The sequence below is a fragment of the Lytechinus pictus genome, unplaced genomic scaffold, assembly GCF_037042905.1.
Source record: "Lytechinus pictus isolate F3 Inbred unplaced genomic scaffold, Lp3.0 scaffold_19, whole genome shotgun sequence".
Classification (NCBI taxonomy): domain Eukaryota; kingdom Metazoa; phylum Echinodermata; class Echinoidea; order Temnopleuroida; family Toxopneustidae; genus Lytechinus; species Lytechinus pictus.
In genome coordinates this window covers 1,402,603-1,430,244 of record NW_026974140.1, presented here as the reverse complement: position 1 = coordinate 1,430,244, position 27,642 = coordinate 1,402,603, and the positions used below count along the sequence as shown (strand labels likewise).

The 27,642-nt window shown below is 36.5% G+C and overlaps 1 protein-coding gene across 1 annotated transcript in view; it reads left to right on the top strand.

The window, feature by feature from the left end:
• The first annotated feature begins 14,333 nt into the window (after positions 1-14,333).
• The window catches only part of LOC129261224 (THO complex subunit 2-like), a 142,944-nt gene continuing 129,635 nt past the window's right edge, over positions 14,334-27,642 (top strand). Inside the window, exon 1 of the mRNA XM_064114108.1 lies at positions 14,334-14,483. Coding sequence (XP_063970178.1) covers positions 14,419-14,483 — 65 coding nt within the window. The 5' untranslated portion in view covers positions 14,334-14,418. The remainder of the gene's footprint in view (positions 14,484-27,642) is intronic.

The following is a 27,642-nucleotide window of genomic DNA, read 5'->3' as shown; positions in this document are numbered from 1 at the left end:
ATATCATAAATATCTTTTTCTGCAAGCTTTAATTGATGAAATCTACCGCTTTTGACTAGTTTTCTCATACCACGTGACGTATGTGAATGAAGGATATCGCGATAGCGCAAGAACGATATCTTCCGAAGAGAGTGGCCTTTTTTGGTACTGAATCCGCCGGAGTAGAACACGATCCGCCGGCGGATTTGGTGCCTAGAACAGTATCTGCCAGGCGCAGGATCTGCCGGTACGGTGTACCGCCGGTGTACCGGCGGATCCTGCGCCTGGCAGATACTGTTCTAGGCACCAAATCCGCCGGCGGATCCTGTTCTACTCCGGCAGATTCAGTACCAAAAAAGGCCACTCTCTTCGGAAGATATCGTTCTTGCGCTATCGCGATATCCTTCCTTCACATGCTCAATATACATTCATTCTTTCAGTTTGGATATATAGCTGTTAGTGTTACGTCTTTGTTATTATTTTCTTTAGCTGCATTTTTGCATGATTTCGGATTATGTCTCTGTTCTGATACAATTTGTCTGCTATATGTTACAGTGTTATTTGATTTGAATATTCACAGCTGCAATTATCATTTTGTTTTTTATATTTCCTTAATTATGTATGTATGAAATTTATTTGAATGAATAATAAAGATCACTACAAAACAAAAAAAAGGTCACGTGGTACTTGAAAACTATATAGTCAAAAGCGGTAGATTTCATCAATTAAAGCTTGCAGAAAAAGATATTTACGATATCTCTATGTGATAGAAGTGAAGAAATAAAATGCGTAATCTGAAAGGGGAAAATAACCCATTTTCTTGTAACAACTCTATGGAATTACACCACTTCTAACACTACATGACGTCACGGTCTCGGTGCGAGGCCGGTGAAAGCATTTACAAGAAAGTATATTTTCGAAACTCGATAATTGGAGTTATTCTTATGCAAAATATTCAGCTGTAAGCGATGACTGCATTAAACTTGCATTTCTATTTTTAGTTTAAATTAATAGCTTTCGTCTGATTTGTTTGATTTGTCAATTAAATTTTGGGGTCTGGTCTGGGTCTTTAAATAGTCCACATTTAGTCTTAATTCAACTGTCAATGTCTGCTGCACTATAGTATACAAAGAATTTACCCCAAGATATGATAATAATGCTTGTAATCAAATAACATGCATTTGTTAATTTATTTTATACCTATTAATTTATTGCATTATGAAAAATCCTTCTTATCACAATTTTAGGGATATATTGGGCACAATATGCATCAATTATGATTAATACAGAGTATTAAATAAAGGCAAACAATGGCAGTTTCGATATTTAAAATTAGTATTTTGTAATAAGCTTTCTAAAGGGAAGTATAAATAATGATCACTGCAAATGAAATTCTTGATTTACGAAATTCCAATGTATTACTATTATTTCCTTCACATTTTTTCGTATATTTTTTATATTTTCCCTCCCTCCCCTTCCTCTTTCTCCTTTTTGGTGCTATATCACCCATGCGTATACGCCCCAGATATATTCATAATGTGCCAGAAAGGTTAGGAAACTGGAAAAGAGGCAAAAGGGGCGAAATGAGCAGGGACAGAAAGATAGGCAAAAAAAATAAAGAGATGAAAATCAGGATGGGGTGAAGATATAAAGGAGAAATTATATTTCACTAAAGATCCCATATTGATCTTAAAATTAGATGACTATTAAAAGAGGTAAATTAGGGAGCACCAAACAGTACGTGGCGTATCTAAATTCTGTCAGGGTGAACTTCCGATCCCCTTTAATTAATTCAGATTCCTTAACATTGAAAAAAAATATATAAAAAAAACAAATTTAAAAAATACATGAAAAATTAAAAATAGGCCTACAATAAACTACATCATGTTTTGACATTCTTTTTTTAATGTTTGTTAGAAATATCAAATTTATGTTTTCACAAAAAAATTAACATTCTACAAGCAATAATATGAGTTAACAGCAAAACATATTTTCATACACTAATTTGCATCATTTATTTTGAAATATGAAGCTTTAACTTGTTGATTTTTTTCTAATCATTTGTAGTTTCAAAAACCTATAGGCCTATATGGGGGTGCAAATTTTCGCCAACCGTCTGGCAAACTGACACTAAACATGGTGTGAAAAAGCACAGTTAAAGAGATCGATGTATACTGCGGACTGAAAATAGTATAAAAATTCACAAAATGACAAAATGATGAAAATTTCATCAAAATCTTATAATTATATTTAGTTTTGACGTATGTGCCAGGTCTATGTAATACATGAAATATCGAGACATTATTCAGTTCAGTTTCAGATTAGTTTATTTCACTTCCCTTTTCTGATAATAAACATAACAAACATATATACATAATATGAATGTACATAACAGAATGAGTGTCATAAGAATACTTCAATAATTAATTAACAAATTTGTAGGAAATAGTCAGAGTATATATAATTCTTTTTGTTCCAAACACATTTTGATAATTAGACAAATTATAGATTACAGTTAGCATGTGAAAATGAAAGTGAGGGACTTATTAAAAAGCAAAGCTTGTAATGGTAAGTCCCTTGGGATAAATTTATAGTAATCTTAATCGTATGTAATTAAAAGTAAAGTAGGTCATATCTTGACCATATATGAAGAACGGCAAAATAGGTTTGAATAACAAGGAAAAGGGGGGGGGGGCAGTGACTACATAAATTAGGGGGAGAAAGGAATATTAAAAACTGAGGGGAATAAAACAAAAAACAAAAAATGGTTATGTGTCCAGCAGAGAAAAGGGAAAGGGGAGGGAAAAGAGAAATAGGGTTATTTCTCCTATTAATCCTCACCCCCATCGAGCCCTTTGTCAAAAGCTGTATGGATCCGCCCCTGAATAAAAATTCACTAAAGGCGGACGAAAATTCCCCCCCCCCCCCATTGCGATCGACATTGCCAGAACCGCGCATGCGCGCGCTGCCGAGGTTGTCTGTCCAAATCAATATTGCACGTATAGTCAATAGAACCAAATCCGCCGAGGAACCAAATCTGCAAACATCAAGCCGCGTCAAACCCGGCGGATATTTTGTTTTGTAGTGATCTTTATTATTCATTCAAATAAATTTCATACATACATAATGAAGAAAATATAGAACAAAATGATAATTGCAGCAGTGCAATACACAAATTAAATAACAGTGTAATAAACATAGCAGGCAAATTGTATCAGAAAAGAGACATAATCCGAACTCATGCAAAAATTAAATTTCAACAACTTATGTATGCAGCTATAAAGCAAATAATAAAACAAAGACGTAGCAACTACGCAAATTTAAAGAATGAATGTATATGAGCATTCTCCCGTCCCATGAGCCCCCCCCCCCCCCTATCAGACCCCAAAGCTGAACAAACTAACACACTAACAACAAGAAACGGGAGAAATAGACAGAAAAAAAAACACCATACACATAAAGGAGAGAGAAAAAAAAAAAAAAAAAAAAAAAAAAAAAAACACGAACCAATAACAGACAGGACAGAGGTCAGTTTACAGCGACAGTGATCGATCGATTCCATGCACGGGCAGACGAGGGGCACCCCTCCCTTTCCCATCCTTTTTATTTTGGTTAATGTTTATAAAACCTTTAAATATTCCCATTTCTTATAGTGTCGCGTTAACGTATTACGCTCTAATGCAATTTTCTTTTCTTCTTCTTTGCTAATAAGTAACTTTTCCTTTATCTCTTCAGGAGTTGGTGGTTTACCCTTCCCTCTCCCTTGATATATTAAATATTTGATTAGCAAAATGATATGATTAAGTAATTGTATGTTTTCGGTTGTTTCCTCGAGACCAATATGGATTTCCATCCAGCTTAGTTTTTTTAGAATTGGAAGGCCAAACAAATTACTACTCCGTACCCACAAATCTCCTACTTTTTCACATTAAAAAAATAAATGCTTATATGTTTCTTCGTATTTTCTACAGAAGGAACATTTATCACTTGCTATAAAATGAAACCTGTATAAGTGATGATTCAGAAAGATGATATTGTATAGCATTTTAAATTGAAATTCTCTCAATTTGTTATCCAACGTACTAAATCTAGGACGATAAAATGTTTTCTCAATTTCTTTATTTGACAGATTATATAATAATGCTAAGTTATGAAAACTAACTGGTTGTTCAGCAATTTGTTTTATACACCCTCTATATAGATTTTTGGAAGTAACCGAGTCGAATTGAATTTTTTTCTCATAAAAGACAAATTCAATATTCAAGCCGTCCACTGAAGTATTCCTTCTTAATCTGTCTTTCCATTCTCTGGGGGTATGTGCAAATATTTCTTGAATAACTAATACTTCCTCCTCGTCCAATCCCATACATCTGAAATAATTAACCGGCTTAAGTGCCCCCTTAACATCTGTAATGTGATGAAATTTAAAAATATTTTTGAGGAATAGATTTTCATGAAAAAACGTTTTTCCTTTCTTCAAATTACACTTATTATTAAAGAAAATTTCATTTCTTTTACTATTTGTATCTTTTTTAATAAAAACATTCATATCAGACCAAATACATAACATTTCTCGGTAATATTTTGGTAATTTAACATCGACCATATCAGGGGAAAAATTGCAGTAAAATATTAAAAGACCACCAAATGTTCTCAGGAGAAATTTAAAATATCTTTTCCACTTTGCTCTCTGGTCACCAGTAACTAATCTTTTAATCCACATCACTCTTTGTACCATTATAAATAGTTTGAAATTGAGCATTTTTAGCCCACCTTGTCGGTAATCCAGATATAAAGTATTTCTTTTTATTTTGTCTTTCCCCCGCCATAAAAAGTCAAAACATGTATCATCAATTTCTTTGAAAACCCAGTCTGGAACTGACGATAGGGAGCTCACATAAGTCAATTTGGAAAACGCATACGTTTTAAGCAAATGAATTTTTCCTATCAAAGTGAGATCTCGTTGTTTCCACCAATTTAATAACTTTTTGATTTTGCTCAAAATTTCTTTGAAATTCATTTCTTCAGCGACATCAGGATTGAGTGAAAAGTAAATACCCAGTATTTTCACAATATCAACTCTTTTACCGAATGGAAAGCTGTTCCCCGGTGGAACAGGAGGCCCTAGAGGCAAAATGAAAGTTTTATTTTTATTAATTTTCAGTCCAGATATTTTCTTGAACTTCTCAAGGATTATGTATAATCTATCTACAGAGTCTAAATCTTGCACAAATATTGTCATGTCATCAGCATAAAGAACCTGCTTAATTTCCGTATTGCCCAAGCAAATACCCCTTACTGAATTATCGTTTCGAATAGAGTGAGTTAAACACTCTATACACAATATAAAAAGATATGGGGACAGGGGGTCCCCCTGCCTTAGCCCCCGCTCAACATCGAAATAGCCAGTTGATCTCCCTCCATTGAAAACGCAGCATAGTGTGTTAGTGTAAATTACTTTGACCCAATCCCTAAACATCGTTCCAAAACCGAATGAACAAAGTGCCTTTTGGAGAAAAGCGTGTGAAATTGAATCGAAAGCCTTTTCAAAATCGATTGCTAATAAATAACCCGATTTATTAAAATGTGAGGTATGAAATATCATGTCATTAATTAATCTTACTGCTTCACCAATATTTCTGTCATTTAAATACCCTACCTGGTCAACTGAAATAATGTTACTCAGAATCGCTTTTATTCTTTTAGAAAGTATCTTAGTGAGAATTTTATAATCTACATTGAGAAGTGAAATGGGTCTGTAATTGCAAATGACTGTAGGGTCTTTATCCCCCTTGTGTATTAGTGTAATTACTGCTTGCCTCTGAGAGGGCGATAATTCTTTATGAATCAAACTATCATTAATCCCGTTAATAACTAAATCACCTACAACATGCCAAAATGTAATGTAAAACTCGACGCTCAGTCCATCATTCTCCGGAGATTTATTAAGTTGCATTTCTTTTAAGATTTCAATACAATCACCTTGGTTTATTTTTCCTTCACAGTGATTACTCTGATTTTTTGTTAGTTTGGGTAGGCTATTGGGAAAAAACGTATTATCGTCGCATAATCCTGCCTCAGATTTAGCGTATAATGATGAATAAAACTTTCGGATTTCATTTAAAATATTAATTTCATCACTAATTATATTTTCATTCACCTTAAGTTTTTTAATTACACATTTTTTCCCATTAGAATCTGTCAATTGTTTAAAATATGCGGTTTCCCTTTCCCCACTTTCAAACCACGGCGCTCGAGATCTGATTTTTATACCTTCATTAACATAAGTATAAATTGCTTTTAATTCATTTCTTTTCCTGGTTAAAATGTCAATTGAATCCTTATTTTTATTACTTGGTCTTTGTTGCAGTTCTTCTTCTAATTTTACAATTTCCTTTTCCAACTTTGTAATCTTTTCTCTTCTTTCTTTTGCCTTTTTCTTTGAGTACTTCCTAGTAAAACTTCGGATTTCCATTTTAACATAATCCCATAAAATTCTGCTGTCCATAATCTCTATTGATAACATCTGTTTCAAACGAATAATTTCCTCCTTCATACTTTTAACATATTCTTCGTCCTTACATAAACTGTTATTAAATTTCCAATAACCAGTCTTAATCGTTGGTTTGATCATATGATAAAAATTATGGTTCCGATTAAAAACGATATCGGCCATTTAGAACGATATCTGCCGGCGGATACGGTATCCGCCGGTGGAACCGAATCCGCCGCTACACCGGCAGCGCGTTTCCGTTTTACACCCTGGCGAAGGCATTTTCCGCAAAAATAGCCACAAAGCGACTAGTGAAGAGTCTACACACGTCGCTGGTTGCATCGTGCGACACAGGCGAGTCCCACACCATCACCGCATGCAATCTGCACAGTTACTGATCAGAGCATAGAGTTCCTCGGCACTTCATGTACAGAGAGCAGTCATATGAGTGAAATCCGAACATGCTTTTGCAGTTACGTTTTTTTTATGAATAGTTATGAAAAAGTTTTTTTTTCTAAATATAAATTATTAACTAAATGAATAGAATGACATGCAGACAAAATAAAAATAAACAGATACATATAATAGAAAGAAAATTGAAGTTTGATGGATTGATACACTTAGATGCCGAAAGATAGATATAGAAGACTGATAAATAGATAGAGACATAGATAGATAAATAGATAGATAGAAGTAGAGAGAGAGAGAGAAAGACAGAGAGATGGATAGATAGACAGATAGATGGGGGGAGAGAACTTGAGAGATGGAGAGATGTTATAGATAGATAGATAGATAGATAGATATATGGACGGATAAAGAAAAATAGAGAGAGAGATAAAAAGACAGACAGATGGATAGATAGAGAGAGAAAGAGAGAGAGAGAGAGAGAGATAGAGAATCTGAGAGATAGGTGGATGTTAGATGGATAGATAGATAAAGAATAAGAGAGACAGAGAAGATATACAAATTAACAGATAGATAGATACTGTATAGTTACATAGATAGATAAATATAGATAGAAAATAGATAGATAGATAGATAGATAGATAGATAGATAGACAGATAGATGGGGGAGAAAACTTGAGAGAGGGAGATATGTTATAGATAGATAGATATATATGGACGGAAAAAGAGAAAGAGAGAAAGAGAGAAAACAAGACAGATGGATAGATAGATAGATAGATAGAGGGAGAGAGAAAGAGAGAGATAGATAGATGTTAGATAGATAAAGAATGAGAGAGACAGAGAAGATTAACAGATAGATAGATACTGTAGTTACATAGATAGATAGAGATAGAATTTGAGAGATAGATAAATAAATAGATAGAAGATAGATAGAGAGAGAAAGACAGAAAGATGGATAGATAGATAGATAGAGAGAGGGGGAGAGAGAGATAGAGAATTTGAGAGATAGATAGATAAAGAATGAGAGAGACAGAGAAGAGCGACAAATTAACAGATCGATAGATACTGCAGTTATACATATAGATAGATAGATAGATAGATAGATAGATAGATAGATAGATAGAAGATAGATAGATAGATTGATAGAGAGAGAGAGAGAGAGAGAGAACTAGAGAAAGACAGATGAATAGATAGAGAGAGAGAGAAAGAGAAGATTAATAGATAGATACTGTAGTTACATAGATAGATAGATAGATAGATAGATAGATAGATATATAATTTGAGAGATAGATACATAGACGGATAGAGAGAAAAAGACAGACAGATGGATAGATAGATAGAGAGAGAGAATTTGAGAGACAGACAGACAGATGGATAGAGAGAATTCGAGAGATAGATAGATGGATAGAGAGAAACAGAGAGAGAGAAAAAGACAGACAGATGGATAGATAGAGAGAATTTGAGATATATGATATATATATATATATATATATATGTATGTATTGGATTTTATTGCAATAAAAACTATCAAAATACAATCACAAGCAGTCAAAGACTGAAATAAGTGAATGTTTACATACAAATAGAATCATAAAAAATATAAAGTAAACATTATAAATAAATATCAAATACAATACAAATTCATACAGATAAAAAAGAAATGTATCATAAATAAATACAAAAGGCCAAAAGTAAAGTGTCACCAAAGAAGAAAAAAGCGGAATGAAAGATTAAGAAGAAAGAGGTGAGAAAAGGGAAAGAAATTGGGATAAGACAAAGAGAAGGGAAAGCAAGAGGTGGAATTTGAAAGAGAATAGGAGGCAACCTTCAGAAAAAAAAACTCATTATGCAATACAAGACATTTAACAATGGTAACAAGTAAATAAAGTAGTAATTGAATCAAATCGAGCACAAAAAAGGGAAAAGTAGAGCTGAGGAAATAGACTCCCGAAGGAAGTCGAAGCAGTGTTGATATTGCACATGAGTAGATTAACAGATGGATAGAGAGAAATAAAAGAGAGACAGATGGATAGATAGAGAATGTGAGAGATAGATGTTAGATGGATAGATAGATAGACAGATAGATAGGTAGATAGAGAATGAGAGAGACAGAGTAGATTATATAGACAAATTAACAGATAGATATATCATGTAGTACCATAGATTGATTTATAACATAGATAGTGGATAGACAGATATGATAGATATAAGGATAGATATAATATGAAAAAAAGTAATTATGTGTTTTATTTTTCAATATTTTAGCTATTTTTCGTTTTCATTCATATAAACGATCATGTGCGATAAAGTAAAACAAATCATGAAGCCAACGTATATAGTTCAGCGGAACAACCAAAATACAGAGACTGAATCTTTTGGTCTATGCATGGACCTACTATGGTCTATGTAAGCTCAGCTGCATTTGCACTTATGTTCTGCGGATATCTTCGGTGCGGACTTTCGGATCGCGCGCCCAGCTGATTATGTAAACAAACGTAGACGTAGACTCTTCACTAGTCGCTTTGTGGCTATTTTTCCGGAAAATGCCTTCGCCAGGGTGTAAAACGGAAACGCGCTCGCCGCATAATTCGATCCTCCGCGCATACAGTCGACAGATTGACAAAGAAAATATCGACAACAGATTACCCTGGAAATAACAAAGGTGTGAAATTAAGATAAATTCCCTATTTCTAAAAATTTTGGGGAATATGTCGAAATCTTTGAATTATGCCAGGTTGAATACTAGTACCCATACGGTATATAAGTGAGGAGAAGCGGGGGAGAAGCGTGGACCGGGTTCTGGAGACTGCGAGACGGCAGAACGCTACCCCGACAGAGCTCGGTTACGCCACAATACCATGACATGTACGATTATTTGTATTATGGATAATTATTTGTCTTTCGTGAACAGTGTTTTGTTAATATTGATTTGTAATATTTTACAATGTACCATTACTTTGAACTGAATGATTAATAAATATTATTACAAAAAAAAAAAGTCTATCGGACCCGCGGTCTATTTTCAGATCACAATATCAAAAATTTTCTGCTCGCATTATTAATGTAGAAAGATCCCCTATTACTCACCCTTTTCATGATTTACAAAACATGAGTATAGAGTGTCCCGTTTTTAGGTCTCAATCTTGAATTCTTCTGCTCAAGCATCAATTGTTTAGTTATACTTATATAGCTACCCTGTTCACGATTACAAAAATTGATTAAAAATTTCGATTCTTTTTGGCTCGCGATTCGTGCGTGCTAGCATATATTGATTGTTGAAATATGTAACGTCTTCATGGGTAAGTGCAAGCAGTCCTTAACAAGTACCTTTTCGATCGATTCAAATTAAACGTAAACTATATGAACGTTTTCTGGCTTCATTTCGCACTCGCATTATTAATGTAAGGACCGGGTGTAAGGAAGACCCCCAATTACTCATCCTTTTCATGATTTACAAAACATGAGTATAGAGTGTCCCGTTTTTAGGTCTCAATCTTGAATTCTTCTGCTCAAGCATCAATTGTTTAGTTATACTTATATAGCTACCCTGTTCACGATTACAAAAATTGATTAAAAATTTCGATTCTTTTTGGCTCGCGATTCGTGCGTGCTAGCATATATTGATTGTTGAAATATGTAACGTCTTCATGGGTAAGTGCAAGCAGTCCTTAACAAGTACCTTTTCGATCGATTCAAATTAAACGTAAACTATATGAACGTTTTCTGGCTTCATTTCGCACTCGCATTATTAATGTAAGGACCGGGTGTAAGGAAGACCCCCAATTACTCATCCTTTTCATGATTTACAAAACATGAGTATAGAGTGTCCCGTTTTTAGGTCTCAATCTTGAATTCTTCTGCTCAAGCATCAATTGTTTAGTTATACTTATATAGCTACCCTGTTCACGATTACAAAAATTGATTAAAAATTTCGATTCTTTTTGGCTCGCGATTCGTGCGTGCTAGCATATATTGATTGTTGAAATATGTAACGTCTTCATGGGTAAGTGCAAGCAGTCCTTAACAAGTACCTTTTCGATCGATTCAAATTAAACGTAAACTATATGAACGTTTTCTGGCTTCATTTCGCACTCGCATTAAGGACCGGGTGTAAGGAAGACCCCCAATTACTCATCCTTTTCATGATTTACAAAACATGAATAGAGCTCTCGTTCTTAGGTCTAAATCTCAAAATTTTCCGCTCGCGCTTCGCGTTCGCATCAATTGTTTAGTTATATACCTATTATATGTTTAAGTTACAAAAAGTGCTTAGAATTTCCAGTCTTTGGGTAAATTTTTTTAAAAAATTCAGCTCGCGCTCGCATTATTTTGATTGTTGAAATATGTAACGTCTTCATGGCCATATGGAAAACTAGCGGACAGAAGGTCCTCGCTGCACGCGCGCACCCTTATAACACGCAGAATTCCCTTGCATCATACCCTTTTTTCACAAACAAATGTGTATCAAGGACAAGCTTTGATTCAGATAGAATTTCCGCCCCCCTGAAATGAATGTTAACAACTTCTTCTATCAGATGACCATAATTTGTTTACATTCAGTTGGTGGGAAATATGGCACTTTATTACATTAAAATCACTCAAAACCATCCATAGTCAGGAATATGTATTGGGATAATGGGTTAGGGGGACATTTTTATAGTACCCGGGTGGATTACATCCGTCGTCACATCGGTGGGTGATGATATCAAGAATTTCCGCCCAGATTATAATAAAGGGCACATTGTAAGGCAAATACTCATGAAAGAACCATGGAGATTGGTTAATAAGGAAATAGAGCACTTTTATCATCAAATCAGAGGAGATTTTCTTTGTGATAGTGATGTCCGAAGAGCAAACCTACACTCGACGTCAGTGGCGTACCGTGGGTCATGGCATTGGGGGGGGCACTAGCAAAAATATTGAGTCACTTAGTGAGTGCGCGAAGCGCGCTCAGTTGCTAGGTATGCTGACCTAATAGAGACATTTAAAGGACAGTGTCATTAAACAGATATGTATGTCACTGGTCACATAATGCGAGCGCGAAGCGCGAGCTGAAAATTTTTGATATTCAGACCTAAAAAGGGACATTATAAGCAAATTTTTGTAATCATGATATGTACCTGTCTCGCTAAACAAACAATGCGAGCGCGAAGCGCGAACTGAAATTTTTATACATTGACCCCAAACGGACATTTTAGGGACTATATTTTAGGAATCTATTAAGAGTATACATATCTCACCATATAGTAATCTAATGCGAGTGCCAAGCACTTGCTGATTTTGTTAGAATTTTATGCATCCAAACACATAAATCACTTGTAGTCATTGTAATCATGACTAACATGCGCATCTCACTAATCAAATATTGCGAGCGCGAGCTGAAAATTTAGGAAATTCAGACCTGAAGAGGGTCATTTTAAGGCTTGTTTGTAGGAATTCACGAAGACCATACGTATTTCACTAACCAAATGAAGCGAGCGCGAAGCGCGAGCTGAATTTTTTTATATATTGACCCCAAACATGGATATTTTAAGGTCTATTTTTAAAAAGAATCCATTAAGAGTACATATATCTCACCATAGTCTTCTAATGCGGGTGCCAAGCGCATGCTGCATGATTTTGTTAGAATTACACCTAAAGACATACTTTTTGTAGTCATGATTATCATACGCATCTCACTAGTCAAATATTGCGAGCGCGAAGCGCGAGCTGAAAAATTAGGAAATTCACACCTGAAGAGGGGCATTCTAAGGCTTGTTTGTAGGAATTCACGTAGACCATGCGTATTTCACTAACCAAATGAAGCGAGCGCAAGCTGAAATTTTTGATATTCAGATCAGAAAAAGGGAAATTTTAAGGACTGATTTTAGGAATTCATGAAGAGCAGACATATCTCACTAATCCACTAATGCGAACATGAGCACGGACGGGAAATGTTTTATATTAAGACCTTAAAATGATATGTCACTACATAAAACAATTATAATTCGAAGTGCGAGGAAATATATTTGGTGAATTGACTTGAAAACGGGAGGTTTTAGTACAACAGGATTATATATCTCGTTAAACAGACGATGCGAGCATCAGGGACAATGAAGACATAGGCCCTGAGCAAATTATGTTTCATAAAGTTATGATATTTTTTTCATTTCTATTTAATATAACATGACATAATTATAATATAATATAACATAATTAACAATAATTTCTTCCTTCCCACTACGTTGCTCTCAGTTTCTCCCTCTTTTTCTCTTTTTCCCCGTTTTTTTTTTTTTTTTTTTTTGGGGGGGGCCAGCCGATTGGGGGGCACGTGCCCCCCATGCCCCCCGTAGTTACGCCACTGCTCGACGTGCATTCAACATATAGGGCTGGACAGAGATTTTTTGTACGTCGGTGTGTTGTTCGAGTCACAGCGGTTTTCTAGCTCTTTCCATTGCAGTGCTGAACATTTTATTAGGAATATATAAATATATATACCTTGTCAGTCCAAACTATGGATATAAATATATCCTAGCTTACCACTGCATAGGTAAGTCTAAAAAATAAGTTTTGTTTATTCCTGTCACTTTATAATGACGTTTTAAATCTTCAAACAACAATAATTTATGAAATTGACACAACAAATTACGCTGAAACATTATTTGTGTATACATTTTATCCCTCTGTAATGCTATATATTTCCCCCATAAAGCCGCAATGGAACATTCTGCACCACTAGTCATACGATGATCGCGAGGTCTGCAAACGTCGTCTGCTATGTTTTCACATGTCCGGTACACTATGCAAGTTTTCGATATGAACTGCAAGCAGTCTTTCATGTACCTTTTCCACCAGTTAACCTCTGCTCGCACTTTGCGTTCGTAGTAAATATTTACTTGCATATACATCTTTTTCAGGATAACAAACATTGCCCAGAATGTTCAAGTTTTAGGAAAAAATACATAAATTTGCCCAAAAAAATTATGCTCGCGCTTCGCGCTCGCATTATAAAAATAAGGACAATGATATTATATATCTATGTTGATTTATAAGAATAAAGCTAAAAAGTGACCATCGAGGACTACTCCTTCAATGAAACAGACAAAAATTACCTTCAAGCGGCCGATCGGGGATTAACATTTGGCTGAAAACATTTTTCGCCCCCCCCCCCTATTGGCGAAGGCTGGATCAGCCTCTGTTTTCCCCTCTACCTTTCGGGACAGATTTCCGCCCATGGTCTTCATAGCCTCCTCATAGTTATACATCCATAATAATTAAAATTAACTTTTAGAATTCGAGGAGTTAAATAATGTCAAGGAAGTCATGCTTTATTTCACGTCTATCCCCAATTTATATCACATCCTTTCCTACAATCCTACATCCTAATCCTCACGGAGAAATACAATTTCCCTGGCATCCCTTTTGTTTGCATCATTTCGGAGACGCAATACTCCATATTTGTTCTAGTCGCTATTATTGGTCGACAGTTTCAACGAGCCGCATACACACTTAGCTAGCTAGCTTTAGCTTTGTATCCGATATCCATACATTTAACATTTAACATGGCGCGTTACCTCATCAACGACGAAGTCTGTAAAAGTTGGGAGAAATGTGGCAGAAATGAGTTGTAAGTTGTCAATTAAATCAGACTTCAATTTATTTTTACACGAAATTTTTCATTTATACTCAGTCATAGGCTCTCCCATTCATATCTACTATGCCAGGCATAGTCTGGCGACAACAAATCATGGTCAATTCCACTCACGCTATTGTATGCGAGGACCGAACCTCGCACAATTCACAACCAACGACAACGTGTTTTTGTAGTGGATTTTCAGTCAGTCCGCAGCCCGTCCGAAAGTGCTCTATTTTATTCAGCGGTACCGGTATGCATAGCCGTCCGTGGTTATGCATACGTAATGAGCTGTGAAGACGAACTTTCCGATCGGTGTTTTTTGCTCTTAGAATCGTTTATTCCTCACATAATTGGTCTTATTTTATAGATAAAACTTTGAAATTTCTGATCAGCTAAATAAAATGCACATTTAATGTATTTTGAAGACCGATATTTAGCTTAGAAAAAATGATTTTTTTTCAAGAAATATATGTGAATAAACAGCGCATTTTTGCATCGAAATCACACTTGCGTCAAATTGATATTATATTCAATATAAAGCGTAGACATTCTTCTTTACGACTGAAAAAGAATTATGAAATTTCATGATGTAGCAAAGTCAGGAACCACAAAAAACCACGGCAATGTCCATCGCGAAATGATTGGAATTGTAGTAGAATTGCCGACGCGTTCTGATTGGTCAACAGCGGCGCACAGACTTACAACATTATATATAGCTTAAAAATCCTGGAAATAGTACGGAAGAGATCGATGGCGAATTGCGTGAGCTCTATGTTTTGACGTGTGCGCTATGTTTTGACGTGTGCAAGGACCCTGGTTCGAACCCGCCGGATTGTGTTTTTTTTTTTTTTTTTTTTTTTTGGGGGGGGGGGGGTTGATGGGGATATGTTTATGCTTTTTCTTTAAATCATATTCCTTCATCGTTCCTACCCAGCTTTATTCTCTTTTTACTTTCTTCTACTTCTTCTTAATCACTGCTTTTGATTTTCAAGTTCTTGATTACACCTATTTAGTATTTGGGCAGGGGTGGGAAGGGAAGTGAGTTAAAGGTCAAGTGCACATCAACTCATAAGTATTTGAATAAATACAGAAATTTCCCTGTTTTAACACAAAACAGTTATATACACAAAACAATGGTATGCAAATAGAGTTGATTATGTCACATCAAATTACTTTTTAAATTTTTGTTGCATTTTTATTATATAAATTTTAGCAAATTTGATGTAAAAAATCTTTCTCGAATCACAATAGGTTACGTTTATGGAAACTACGAATGTTAATGGAGGAATTAAAATCCCTCTCAAAATTTGTTAATGAAAATTAAAATAAAATATACATGTCATGTACATGTATCAAACAAAAAAATACACAAGAAATTAGAGTGCGTGTGACATAATCGGTTCTGTAATTTGCACATTGACCAAGATGAGCATATAATTGTTTTATAAAATTAGGCAAATTTCTCAATGTCAAAATAGTAATTTTTTGAATTTTGAATCATAGTTTTTATGAAATTCTCTGCAATACTTTATTTTTCTTTAAATTCAAATTAATTTTTTGGTGGGGTGGACTTCTAATTGTCTAAACATATGCAAATCAGTAATTCGACACATGCTCACTTTCCTTTCATCCAGGCCACTCCCTCACATCCAACAGGTTTACAGTCTTATAACAAAAATTATTAATTAATTATAATACCATCACACCATAGCTCCATGATCACACAACATTCATACAGTGCTTCACAACAAATATTTCACTTCTGTTCATATATGCAATAATTACTGTGGAAAACAAAAACAAGGCGTAACCACATTCAAATACCGTTTAAAAGGACAAATATATCATACCTTTCGAATAAAAAATTGTGAACATATATGGCACTTAACCTTCAGCACATTAGATAACATATAACACAGTTGCTTGAGAACAAAATATAATTATGGGGCATTGCAAGAAACTTATGTTCAATTGCAAATCAACTACATGTTTGTGTTTAATGAAAGGACATACCCTTAATTTTGGAATGTGTGATTGAGTAGAAAGTTTCTTGCAATGCATTAAAAATGTTCTTTCGTTTTGAATTGTGAATTTTTATTTATGTCAAGCTGTATTCCTGTCCAAGTCAGTATTCTTAGTCCTCCCCAAAACTGTGCTCTAATTTTTTTGTTTCCAATATCGATAAAGATCAATTTTCTGTTGTATCATTATCAGTCAAAAATTTGCAAACGAAAAAAGGGCTTTGTCCAAATCATGGTCTGACCTAAGCTTGTAACCGATTTTGCAATCGGCAACCGATTCCATTCGATTTCACCACAATCGGCAATCACTTGCCGATTTTCGATCATGCCCCTTGAAGGAAAAAATCGAAAAAAAAAATCGGCGTAGATCTGGTTACAGTGCGTGATCGCTCAGAACATATTTCAAGATTGTTTTTGAGGTGCTAGCTATTTAGAGGTCGCATTATTCAGGGAGAAAGACGCGGTATTATCTATGGCGATGTTTAAGAGGATAGATATCTTCTCCTCCAACTCATGGTGATAGCGGATGCCGCCGTGAACTTTGAAAGGTCGTATTACCGACGGAGCTCACTGCGTTACTCTCTTACATCGTTTATAATGATATAAATCTTCTCTTCAACCTCGTGGTGATAGCGGACCCCGCCATAAACTTTTAAAGACTGTACTATTGACGGAGCTTATTGCGTTACTCTCTTACATCGTTTATGATGATATGCATTTTATTTTCAACCTCGTGGTGATAGCGGATGCCGCCGTGAACTTTGAAAGGTCGTACTATTGACGGAGCTCATTGCGTTACTCTCTTACATCGTTTATGATGATTTACATTTTATTTTCAACCTCGTGGTGATAGCGGACCCCGCCGTGAACTTTTAAAGATCGTGCTACTGACGGAGCTTATTGCGTTACTCTCTTACATCGTTTATGATGATATACATTTTATTTTCAACCTCGTGGTGATAGCGGATGCCGCCGTGAACTTTGAAAGGTCGTATTACCGACGGAGCTCAATGCGCTACTCTCTTACCCCCTTTATAATGATATAAATCTTCTCTTCAACCTCGTGGTGATATCGGACCCCGCCATAAACTTTTAAAGACTGTACTATTGACGGAGCTTATTGCGTTACTCTCTTACATCGTTTATGATGATATGCATTTTATTTTCAACCTCGTGGTGATAGCGGATGCCGCCGTGAACTTTGAAAGGTCGTACTATTGACGGAGCTCATTGCGTTACTCTCTTACATCGTTTATGATGATTTACATTTTATTTTCAACCTCGTGGTGATAGCGGACCCCGCCGTGAACTTTTAAAGACTGTACTATTGACGGAGCTTATTGCGTTACTCTCTTACATCGTTTATGATGATATACATTTTATTTTCAACCTCGTGGTGATAGCGGATGCCGCCGTGAACTTTGAAAGGTCGTATTACCGACGGAGCTCACTGCGCTACTCTCTTACCCCCTTTATGATGATAGACATCTTCTCTTCAACCTCGTGGTGATAGCGGACCCCGCCGTGAACTTCAAATTGATTTGAAAACGCTAGCTACCCAAAACATTTTAATAACATATTTCAAATCATCGTGCGTGCTTGCGTCTTCTACTTCATTTTAATTGCACTTGCGACTTTAAGATGATGCATCGTAAGAGATCATTCCAATAATTCTAAATCGCTAGCACCTAAAAATACTTCTAAAAGATGTCCCGCCGATCGTTCATTAACCTGTGATCTATGAGAAATATTTTCATTTTATTTTCCTTTGCGCCTTTGCTCGGAAGATGCGTCTTTCGTTTATCTTTCTAATAAAAATCACTCGGTTTATTTTAAAGCAATAACACCTCAAAACCCCTGGCTTTAAAACATGTTCCAAACGATCGCGCATGTTGGCGACTTCCATTCCAATGCATTCGTCTTTGTGACTTTGTCAGGAAGATGCGCGCGACCGCGAACAACATTTTGATGTATTCCTTTGTTTTTAAACATCGCCGATTCGATTTTCGATTCGATTTCGATTTTAGAAGCTTTACTGCCGATCCGATTTTCGATCTGATTTTTTATCCGATTTACAACATTAGTCTGACCATTATATTACATGATGGAATCTCCCAGAATGAAGTAGCAAGCAGAGACCAGAGTCAGCAAGTATGCAGATCTGTGTGTAGAAGAGACAAAAAAGAGAGAAATAGTCTAAATTATTCAAAGTATGAATTATGTTACATGTAAGTCAATTAAGAGACTAACTAAGTACTGTCTGTGACAGCCACAATTTTTTTATTTGAACAAAATGGTTTATAAAATATAAATACTACTGAGTACGTTAGTACCAGACTTTTTACTTTGACTTTAAACTGTTTATAGTCTCTAGAGTAGACTGTCTGAGCTAATCATCATTTAATTCATAACCGCAGCCTGGGGCAAAAATCATCATGGGGCTCAACTTCGACTAATTAAGAAAAAAGGTTAACAATTTTCAACATAAATCAAGAAATATCTCAATCTATAAAAACTTGATGGAATTCGGAAACCTGATAATCATTTGAATAAAACTTAAGAAGGGATCTACTTATTAAGCTTCGTTTATATTAAAGGTAAATTGTGTCATTGGTTTATTTCAAAACTTTCTTTTAAATTCCACTCTTTGCTTTCCACGATATTCATAAACAAGTTCTGAGTCCATACAATGTATTGCATTGGCCAGAAAGAACTGTTTTTATTCTCAAAAAAATATATAAAGATGAGAAGATTTGCCGAGTGAGCTTTTTTTTATTTATTTTTAAAACTAACATAAAAAATGAAGAGCGCCACCTTGAGACCAAATGACATCAATACCTGCTCATGAATATTCATATCTCTAGCTCTCGCCTCTGCGCGAGTCTCAATCAAGTGCCGATGGTACGGACGCATGGGCGGGTACGGAGTCTGTACACCGTGAATCACGGGTTTCTTTCCCGGTTTCTATTGCATTTCGTAGAAAGCGTGTACATTGAAAACAAAGTCTGACGGCTTTTTCATTTGCTTCGTTGATCTGTATTGTTTCTCTATTTCTCCAGGGTACGGAGGGAGGGAGGGAGGGAGAAAGGTGCTTGTGAAAGCCAAGGGAGAGAAAGGGCTATATTCTTATTTATTATATTTTTTCTAGTTCTTTATATGTATTTTTGTTTTGTTTCCGATTCACTGAATTGTTATCATTTTCTTCAGGTTCTGTATTTTGATGTGTTCATTATTATCACGTGTAGTAATATACGTTGTAATTTCTTAATTGTTTAAATAATAGGCCTATGCTACATTTTTTTTAAAGGAAAAATTAGAAATCATTTTGTATTGAACTAGCTTGGCCGCCAATTTCGTTATTTGCTTTGTGTGTCCTATAGCTCTCCACCACTGAATTCGTCAATATACTGCCTCAACGTATTTATCAATTAAATTGGACAAATACTGCGTGGCCTAGTGTTTTTTTTACAATATCCAGGGGCGGATCCAGCTTTCACTAATAAAGAGGGAGGGGGTTGAAAAATATTTTCCCCGATCGATCCGCAGCTCAAAGCTATTTTTTTGTATCTATATAGTCGTAACAGTTACTCATAAGCCCTATAAAACATGCGAGCGCGAGGTAAAATTTTCGGAAATCGTGTATTGTGTCCTGAAAATTGACGGATCCATGCAGCACGGGCCGGCTGTGCCCCCCCCCCCCCCTTCAGAGGCACAATCAATATTTCTTATGTAAAAATATATCGATATAATCATTTTTTTTTTGCTTGTCAAATTTTCCTCGGGAAAATGTGCCCCCCCCCCCTTTGAAAAATCCTAGATCTGCCTCTGAAGATTAATCATAATAAAACAAAATAATCATAACGGTACGTAGGGCCTATGGTGCACCGGGTAGCGACTTCAGTTCCGTAAACTGTTCTCCCAGCGGGCCATGCTAATACCCCGGCTTTAGCTGGGCTAACTGCGCTCAAGCATTTGAATTAGTAAATGGTAGTTCCCTTGTTTGTTTTACTAAGGACTGTTTTTGTTTATATCGATTAGCTGATATTTCTTTAATTTGATATGAATAATACCTTTTTATTGTAATCGCTATTTTACTATGTTTTATTATACAAGGACCAAGATGAAAAAAACAGTAATTACAACTCTGATCTTGTGAACCTTTTTAAATATGACTGAATGAATAAATAAATTAATTGGTATTGATAAATAGATATTCCATCGAACCTGAGGCAATGCGAACACGAAGCGCGGGCTAAATTGTTTTATGCAGTGACATGCCCCCCCCCCAAGTCTGAATTACCCTTACCTTATTTTATTCATTCTTCCTCCTTATATTTTTTCTTCTCCCCCCACCCTCTGCTTTCCATTATATTACTTGTTTCCCTTTCTTTCCCCCTATTATGCACCGCCAATAGGGTGGGGGCGCCCCGTTGGCCTCCTGGATCCGCCTATGATACCGGTACATCAGGCCTGTATATTATAAGCAATTGATGTTTATGTAACATCGATTAACCCCCCCCCCCCCCCGAAAGTTTCTCTTTGTATTTTTCTTTTCAACTTGTTATGGTAGTATATACTAAACAAGTATCACGTTTGACTTTGTCCAACTTTGTGACCAAAACTTTAGTACGGTTTTCTCAGTGAAATTGATGATGACGTCTCCTGGGTGCCTCCCCCTTCACCCCACTCCTCCTTGGTCCTCTGGGCTTGGCGAATAAAATTGCGTACATATCATGGAGAGATATATCGAGGACATACAGCTAGGCGGAATTATTTGGGGAAGGGGTCTTCCATTTCTTTGTTGTTCCGAAGTTCCGATGATGGTTCAGCGAATGTGCTCTATGCAAAATCACGTTTTGGCACGACTTCTAAGCGCTGGGCATGTCAACGGACAATAACAAAATAAATGCAAACATGTCATGGATCGAAATGGTAAAAAATATATATTTTAAAGAAAACCATCGTTATCAAAATTTGATGCAGTCAAACCAACATGTTTTGTTAATACCAGTTTCAACTTACATTAAAAATTATAACCCGAGGCCATATTAGCACCGGGGGTGGGGGGAGGGGGGGGGCAGAGAGCACTTGCACCCCCCCAAAAAAAAAAAAAAAAAAAAAAATCTCAGTAGGAAAAAAATCTTTTTTTTCAAAATGGAAAGTGCCCTTCTTTCAAAATGATGTGTGCCCCTTTTCAAAATAAAATACCTTTTCTTGAAGTCAAACAATACATTTTAGGTTAGAAAATCACAAAAATTTTGGATCGCGCTTCGCACTCACATCATTTTGAAAGAAGGGCACTTTCCATTTTTTCCCTACTGGGATTTTTTTTGGGAGAGGGGTGCAAGTGTTTTGGTTACAACTTCTGCTTACAATGTTCAATTTTCAAGTTTGAATATCACAAATTTTCAGCTCGCGCTTTCCGCTTGCATCAATTATTGTTTATTCTTGGTTTCAAAACTTAGAATGTCCATCAGGTTGAAATATCACAAATGTTCGGCTCGCGCTCGCATCAATTATTATTTATTGGTTTCAAAAAGTGCTTAGATTGTCCAGTTTTCAGGTTGGAATATCGCACTCGCGTCCATTATTCAGTTAGATACACATCTTTTTCATGACAACAAAAACAATAGCTCGGAATGCTTGATTTTCAGGTCTTATTAGTACATGCAATGTCCAAAATTTTGAGCCCGCGATTTGAGCTCACAACATCTCGCAAGGATGCTCTTTTAACAATAATTTGCGCGGTAATAATTGACAAAAAGCGAGTTTCACAACTTCAGATTTAAAAGTGTTTCCAAACCGCTTGCTTGCTACGCTCGCTCCCGGAAAAATAAAGCCTGATTACATATTTAATCAATCAGAAAAGACTTCAAAAAGGCTTTGCTCAACTTAATTAGTATAAAACGCACAACTACTTAACGCAGATGATAATCTCATGGTGAAAATTTCAATTGCATAAAAAATACATATTAATGCCCTCTTTTGCCCCCCAAATGAAAATACGTTCCGCCGCCCCTGATTATCATCCATCGCACTTGCTGGTATTTTTATTTATCGTCATTCCCCCCTCTCAAAGAAAAAACTTATACTTTTGCCCTTTATTTAGCCTGCAATGGAACTTGCAGGAAATTTTATTTAAACGCGAGCATATCAAACAGGATGCAAATGGAGGTCTATTCAGCCGGGCATTATTTATACGCTTTGGATTCTTGTTTGCCTAGAAAATGTGAATATTTCAAGAGTTCTTATATTTTCACTACATCTTTGTCCTTATTTCTCTATATCCGTAGCTCCACCATGCGCGTATTCGAGGGCCCTCGGGGCACGCCCCCCCCCCCCGGGTAGGCGAAAAAGGGGCGCCAAAAATAGGGAGAAAAGGGGAGGAAAAAATGAGGGAAAGAACAATAGAAAGATAAAAGGGGGAAAGAAAGAGAGGAGGAAAACAAAAGAGGGAAAGGGGAGCGCCGAATTGATGTTCGCCCTAGGGAGGGGGGCGCCCAATTGATAATCGACCTATAGGGGCGCCGAATTTAAGTCCAACATAGATAGGGGAGCCGAATTGATGTTTGACATTGGGGGCATCGACTTGATGTCCGAATTAGGGAGGCGCCGAATTGATGTTCGACCTTGGGGGTGCCAATTGATGTTCAGCCTAGGTGGGGGGGGGGGGGCGAATTAATGTTTTACCTCGGGGCGCCGTATAGATGTTCCACATAGGAGGGGCTGCATTGAAGTTCGGCATAGGGGCACCGAGGGGGCGCCGAATTGATGTTCAAACTAGGGGCTGGGGCGCCGAATCGATATTTTCCATAGTGTTGCCGAATTGATGTTTGACATAGGGGGGCGCCGAATTGATGTTCAACATAGGGGGTGGCAAATTGATGTTCAACCTAGGTGGAGGGGGGGGGGGCGAATTAATGTTTTACCTCAGGGCGCCGTATAGATGTTCGACATAAGAGGGGGCCGCATTGAAGTTCGACATAGGGGCACCGAGGGGGCGCCGAATTGATGTTCAACCTAGTGGCTGGGGCGCCGAATTGATATTTTTCATAGGGTTGCCGAATCGATGTTTGACATAGGGGGGTGCCGAATTGATGTTCAACCTAGGGGGTGCCTAATGGATGTTCACCACACGAGGGCGCCTATTTTATGTTTGTCCCGGTGCGCCAAATTCAGGTTCAATTAACCAAGGGAGAGGGGGGTGGGCGCCAAATTCATGTTTGCTCGCATCAAATACTCATCCTGTTCATGATTACCAAAAGTGCCTATAATTTTAGATCAGAATACAAAAAAAATCATCCTACTCTACGTTCTCGCATTAATTGTTTAGTAAGGTGACGATCCTGTTCATGGTTTGATAAGTGCTTAGAATGTCCGACTTTGGATCGAAATATAAAAAAAAAATCAGCTCGCGCTTCACGCTCGCATAAACTGTTTTGTTAGTGCTCATCTTGTTCATGATAATCGAAAATGCTTACTCGAATGTCCAAATATTAGGTAAGAATATGAAAAATTTTCATCTCGCTCTTTGCGCTCGCATCAATATTGTTTAGTTAGATGACAATCCTGTTCATGATTACCGAAAGTGCTTAGTCGATGTCAAAATTTTAGGCCAGAATATCAATAACTTTTTAAGCTCGCGCTCCGCGCTCGCACAATTGTTTAAATAGATACCCATCCTTTCCATGGCTATAAAATATGCTTAGAATTTCCAGTTTTGGGTCAGAATACCAAAAATTTTACGCTCGCGCCTCTCGCTCGCATTAAATGATTTGTTAGATACCCATCCTTTTCATGATTACCCAATAATGCTTAGAATGTCCAAATTTTAGGTCAGAATATCAAAAAAATTTAACGCACGCTTCGCGCTCGCATTAATTATTTAGCTAGATACCTATCCTGTTCATGGTTATAAAAAGTGCTTATCATGTCCAGTGTTGGGTTGGAAATTCAAAAATTGTCAGCTCGCACTTCGCGATCGCATAAAATGTTGACAGATACCCACCCTGTTCTTGATTACCAAAAGTGCTCATAGATTTTTCAAAATTTTAGGTAAGAATATGAAAAATTCTCATCTCGCTCTTTGCGCTCACATCAATATTGTTTAGTTAGATGACAATCCTGTTCATGATTACCAAAAGTGCTTAGTCAATGTCAAAATTTTAGTTCAGAATATCAATCACTTATAGGCTCGCGCCTCGCGCTCGCACAAACAATTGTTTAAATAGATACCCATCCTTTCCATGATTACAAATTAGAATGTCCAGTTTTGTGTTGGAATATCAAAAAAATTAAGCTCGCGCCTCGCATTAGATCATTTGTTAGATACCCATCCTGTTCATGATTATAAAACAAATGTAAAAAGTGCTTATAATGTCCAGTGTTGGGTTGGAAATTCAAAAATTGTCAGCTTCCACTTCGCGATCGCATAAAATGTTGATAGATACCCACCCTGTTCTTGATTACCAAAAGTGCTCATAGATTTTTCCAAATTCTAGGTAAGAATATGAACAATTTTCATATCGCTCTTTTCGCTCGCATCAATATTGTTTAGATAATACATATACCCATCATGTTCACGGTTGCAATAAAACTCAGAATGTTCGATCGGAAAAGAGATGAAAATATCCCCTCCCCTATTGGCGAAAGCTGGATCCGCCCCCGGTTAAGAAATTACAGCTCCCGCACATAATTTTAGCATGGTCTACCACTCTGATGAGAAGTTGAACTAAATTGAAACCCCAAAATGCTTAAAATTCTGTGCTTTCTGGTCGCATTTATTTTTTTCAAAAGGTGGTTAAAACATATTCATGGATGTTTTTTTTTCATGAACACATTAAAAAGTGGTCTTCGATGCATTTTTCACGTGATTATGAAATACGATAATTCAAACTGCATTTAAGGCACCTATGATTGCCGTGCTGGGCGGGTCGGGGTGCCATTTTCCGAAAAGTTCACAGGGGCGCCAAAATAGTCGGGCTCAATCATGGATCCTGGATACGCGCATGTCCGTTGGGCATCGTTTCCAACATTGTACCTCCTTATCTATACCGGCGTGATACTAGGCGCTAGTCCATGGATCGGATCGGTTTACTTCCATTTCGTCGTGATGCCAACTCGTCCAAATGCCAACTCGTCTACTATCATTATTTGGTCTACCATCAGTTCGTTCACTATCCACATGCATGCATTCCGTCTAATAACCATCTGATCCAATAGTCATTTAGTCCATATACAATTTGGTTATTGGACGTGTTATTGTGCAAAATGAATGAAAATGAATTGGATACTGGACTAACTGGACCAAATGGTTGTTCGATGAAATGTTGATGGACGGATTGGCATTGCATGGACTAAATGAAAGTAGACCATGTGGTGAATGGATGAGTTGGCAGTTGACGAATTGGCAATTTACCAATGGACCTACTAGTACTAGGCCACTGAATTGAACTTGTCATGTGCCATAACACCTAAACTGCTTCCTTATATCCGATACCCCCTCCATCCTAAAGGGAAGGAGGAGAGAGAAGAAAGGAAGAAAGAAATAGATTGTTGAAAGGGAATCAAAAGAACGATCAAAAGGGAATTTGAACGCAACATAATATTATACTCTGTTATTGTTTGAATCGTTTCTCTCTCATGAAATTTATATTTTGAATATATATCGTTTCAGTCATTCTCATTATTTTACTGCATAGCGAATTACAAAACGTCCTATCCTCGTTTCCGCTAACCACACATGACATTATTTATCATTTTATTATTATCATGCAATGAAATTCATACTGTTTTTACACGCTGCGTCGGCTGCCACTTGACTACCTTGTAAATATTTTTCTGATGATATTCAGTTGAAATCAGTGGCGTTCAAAATAAGGCTTGGGGCTGTATGGATTCCCAAATTTGTCACGGCCAAGAAAAAAAAGGAAAGAGAGAAGGGAAACTATTATCTGAATATCATGTCAAAATCTATCATAGATTACCAAAAAAAAAATCAAGATTTGTGCCCTATATGTATATCTGGCCCCTTCATATTTGTTATGTTCATTATTTACGCCACTGGTTAAAATTAAATTCAACTTAAAACATTTTCCCTTTATCATTGCATTATACATTCATGAATAGTGAAAGCATGTTCATAACATCTTTCTGTATTTTTCGCTGTTTATACAATTCCTAACCTTAGGTTGTGTGTATTCCTTATGTTCGCATTCTCAATGTTATTTTCTCTTTATTTCAATATTATTCTCACAAACTTTATTATGGTATGCATATTCAAGAAAGTATTACTTGTTTGCTTGCCCCATGACAGCTTTGCCTTCACTTTTGCAGATCGGAGTGTCTCTCAGTCAGTATTCAGAGCTATTACTGTATTCTCCTTGACCCCCCCCCCTGTGAGTTGTAAACAGTGGCGCAGCTACGGGGGGGGGGCCTGGGGGGGGCACATGCCCCCCCCCTGAGATTTGGTGTGCCCCCCCCCCTGAAAAAAATTGGCACAGTAAAAAAAAAAGGAGAAAGAAGAAAAAAAAGGAAAAGAAGAAGAAAGACAGAAGAAAAAAAGAAGAAGAAAATAAGAGGAGGAAGACGAGTAAATGAAATAATGTGAAGGGAAGACTTGCAAAAAAAAACAAATCTTTCATGTTACTATATAAAACTTTTGCTTGCGCTTCGCGCCAGAATTGCCTGTTCAATGAAATTCATATCTTGCTCAATAGGCTGATATGGAGAAAGTTTTGAAGTCAAAATACAAAATATATTTTAGCTCGGACATCGAGCTCTCACCAATTTTTTTTCATTAACAAATTTAAGTGTTCTAGCTGTAAAATGTCCCTTTTATAGTCTACATATCAGCATTTTTAAGCTCACGCTGCGTGGTCAAATTGTTTGATTTGCCAAGTTCTTATTGTCTACGTGTATTTCATAATGTTCCATTAAACAAATGTATTCAGACTGCCCAGATTCTAGGTCTAAATCTAAAACATGCGCGATAGCCTGCATGTTCTTTATATTAAATGTACTTAAATTATCCAGTTTCACATCAGAATATCAATAATTGTCTGCTCACGCTTCACGATCGCCAATTAACTATATCCTATTTATGATTTACAAAATATGAATAGAGTGTC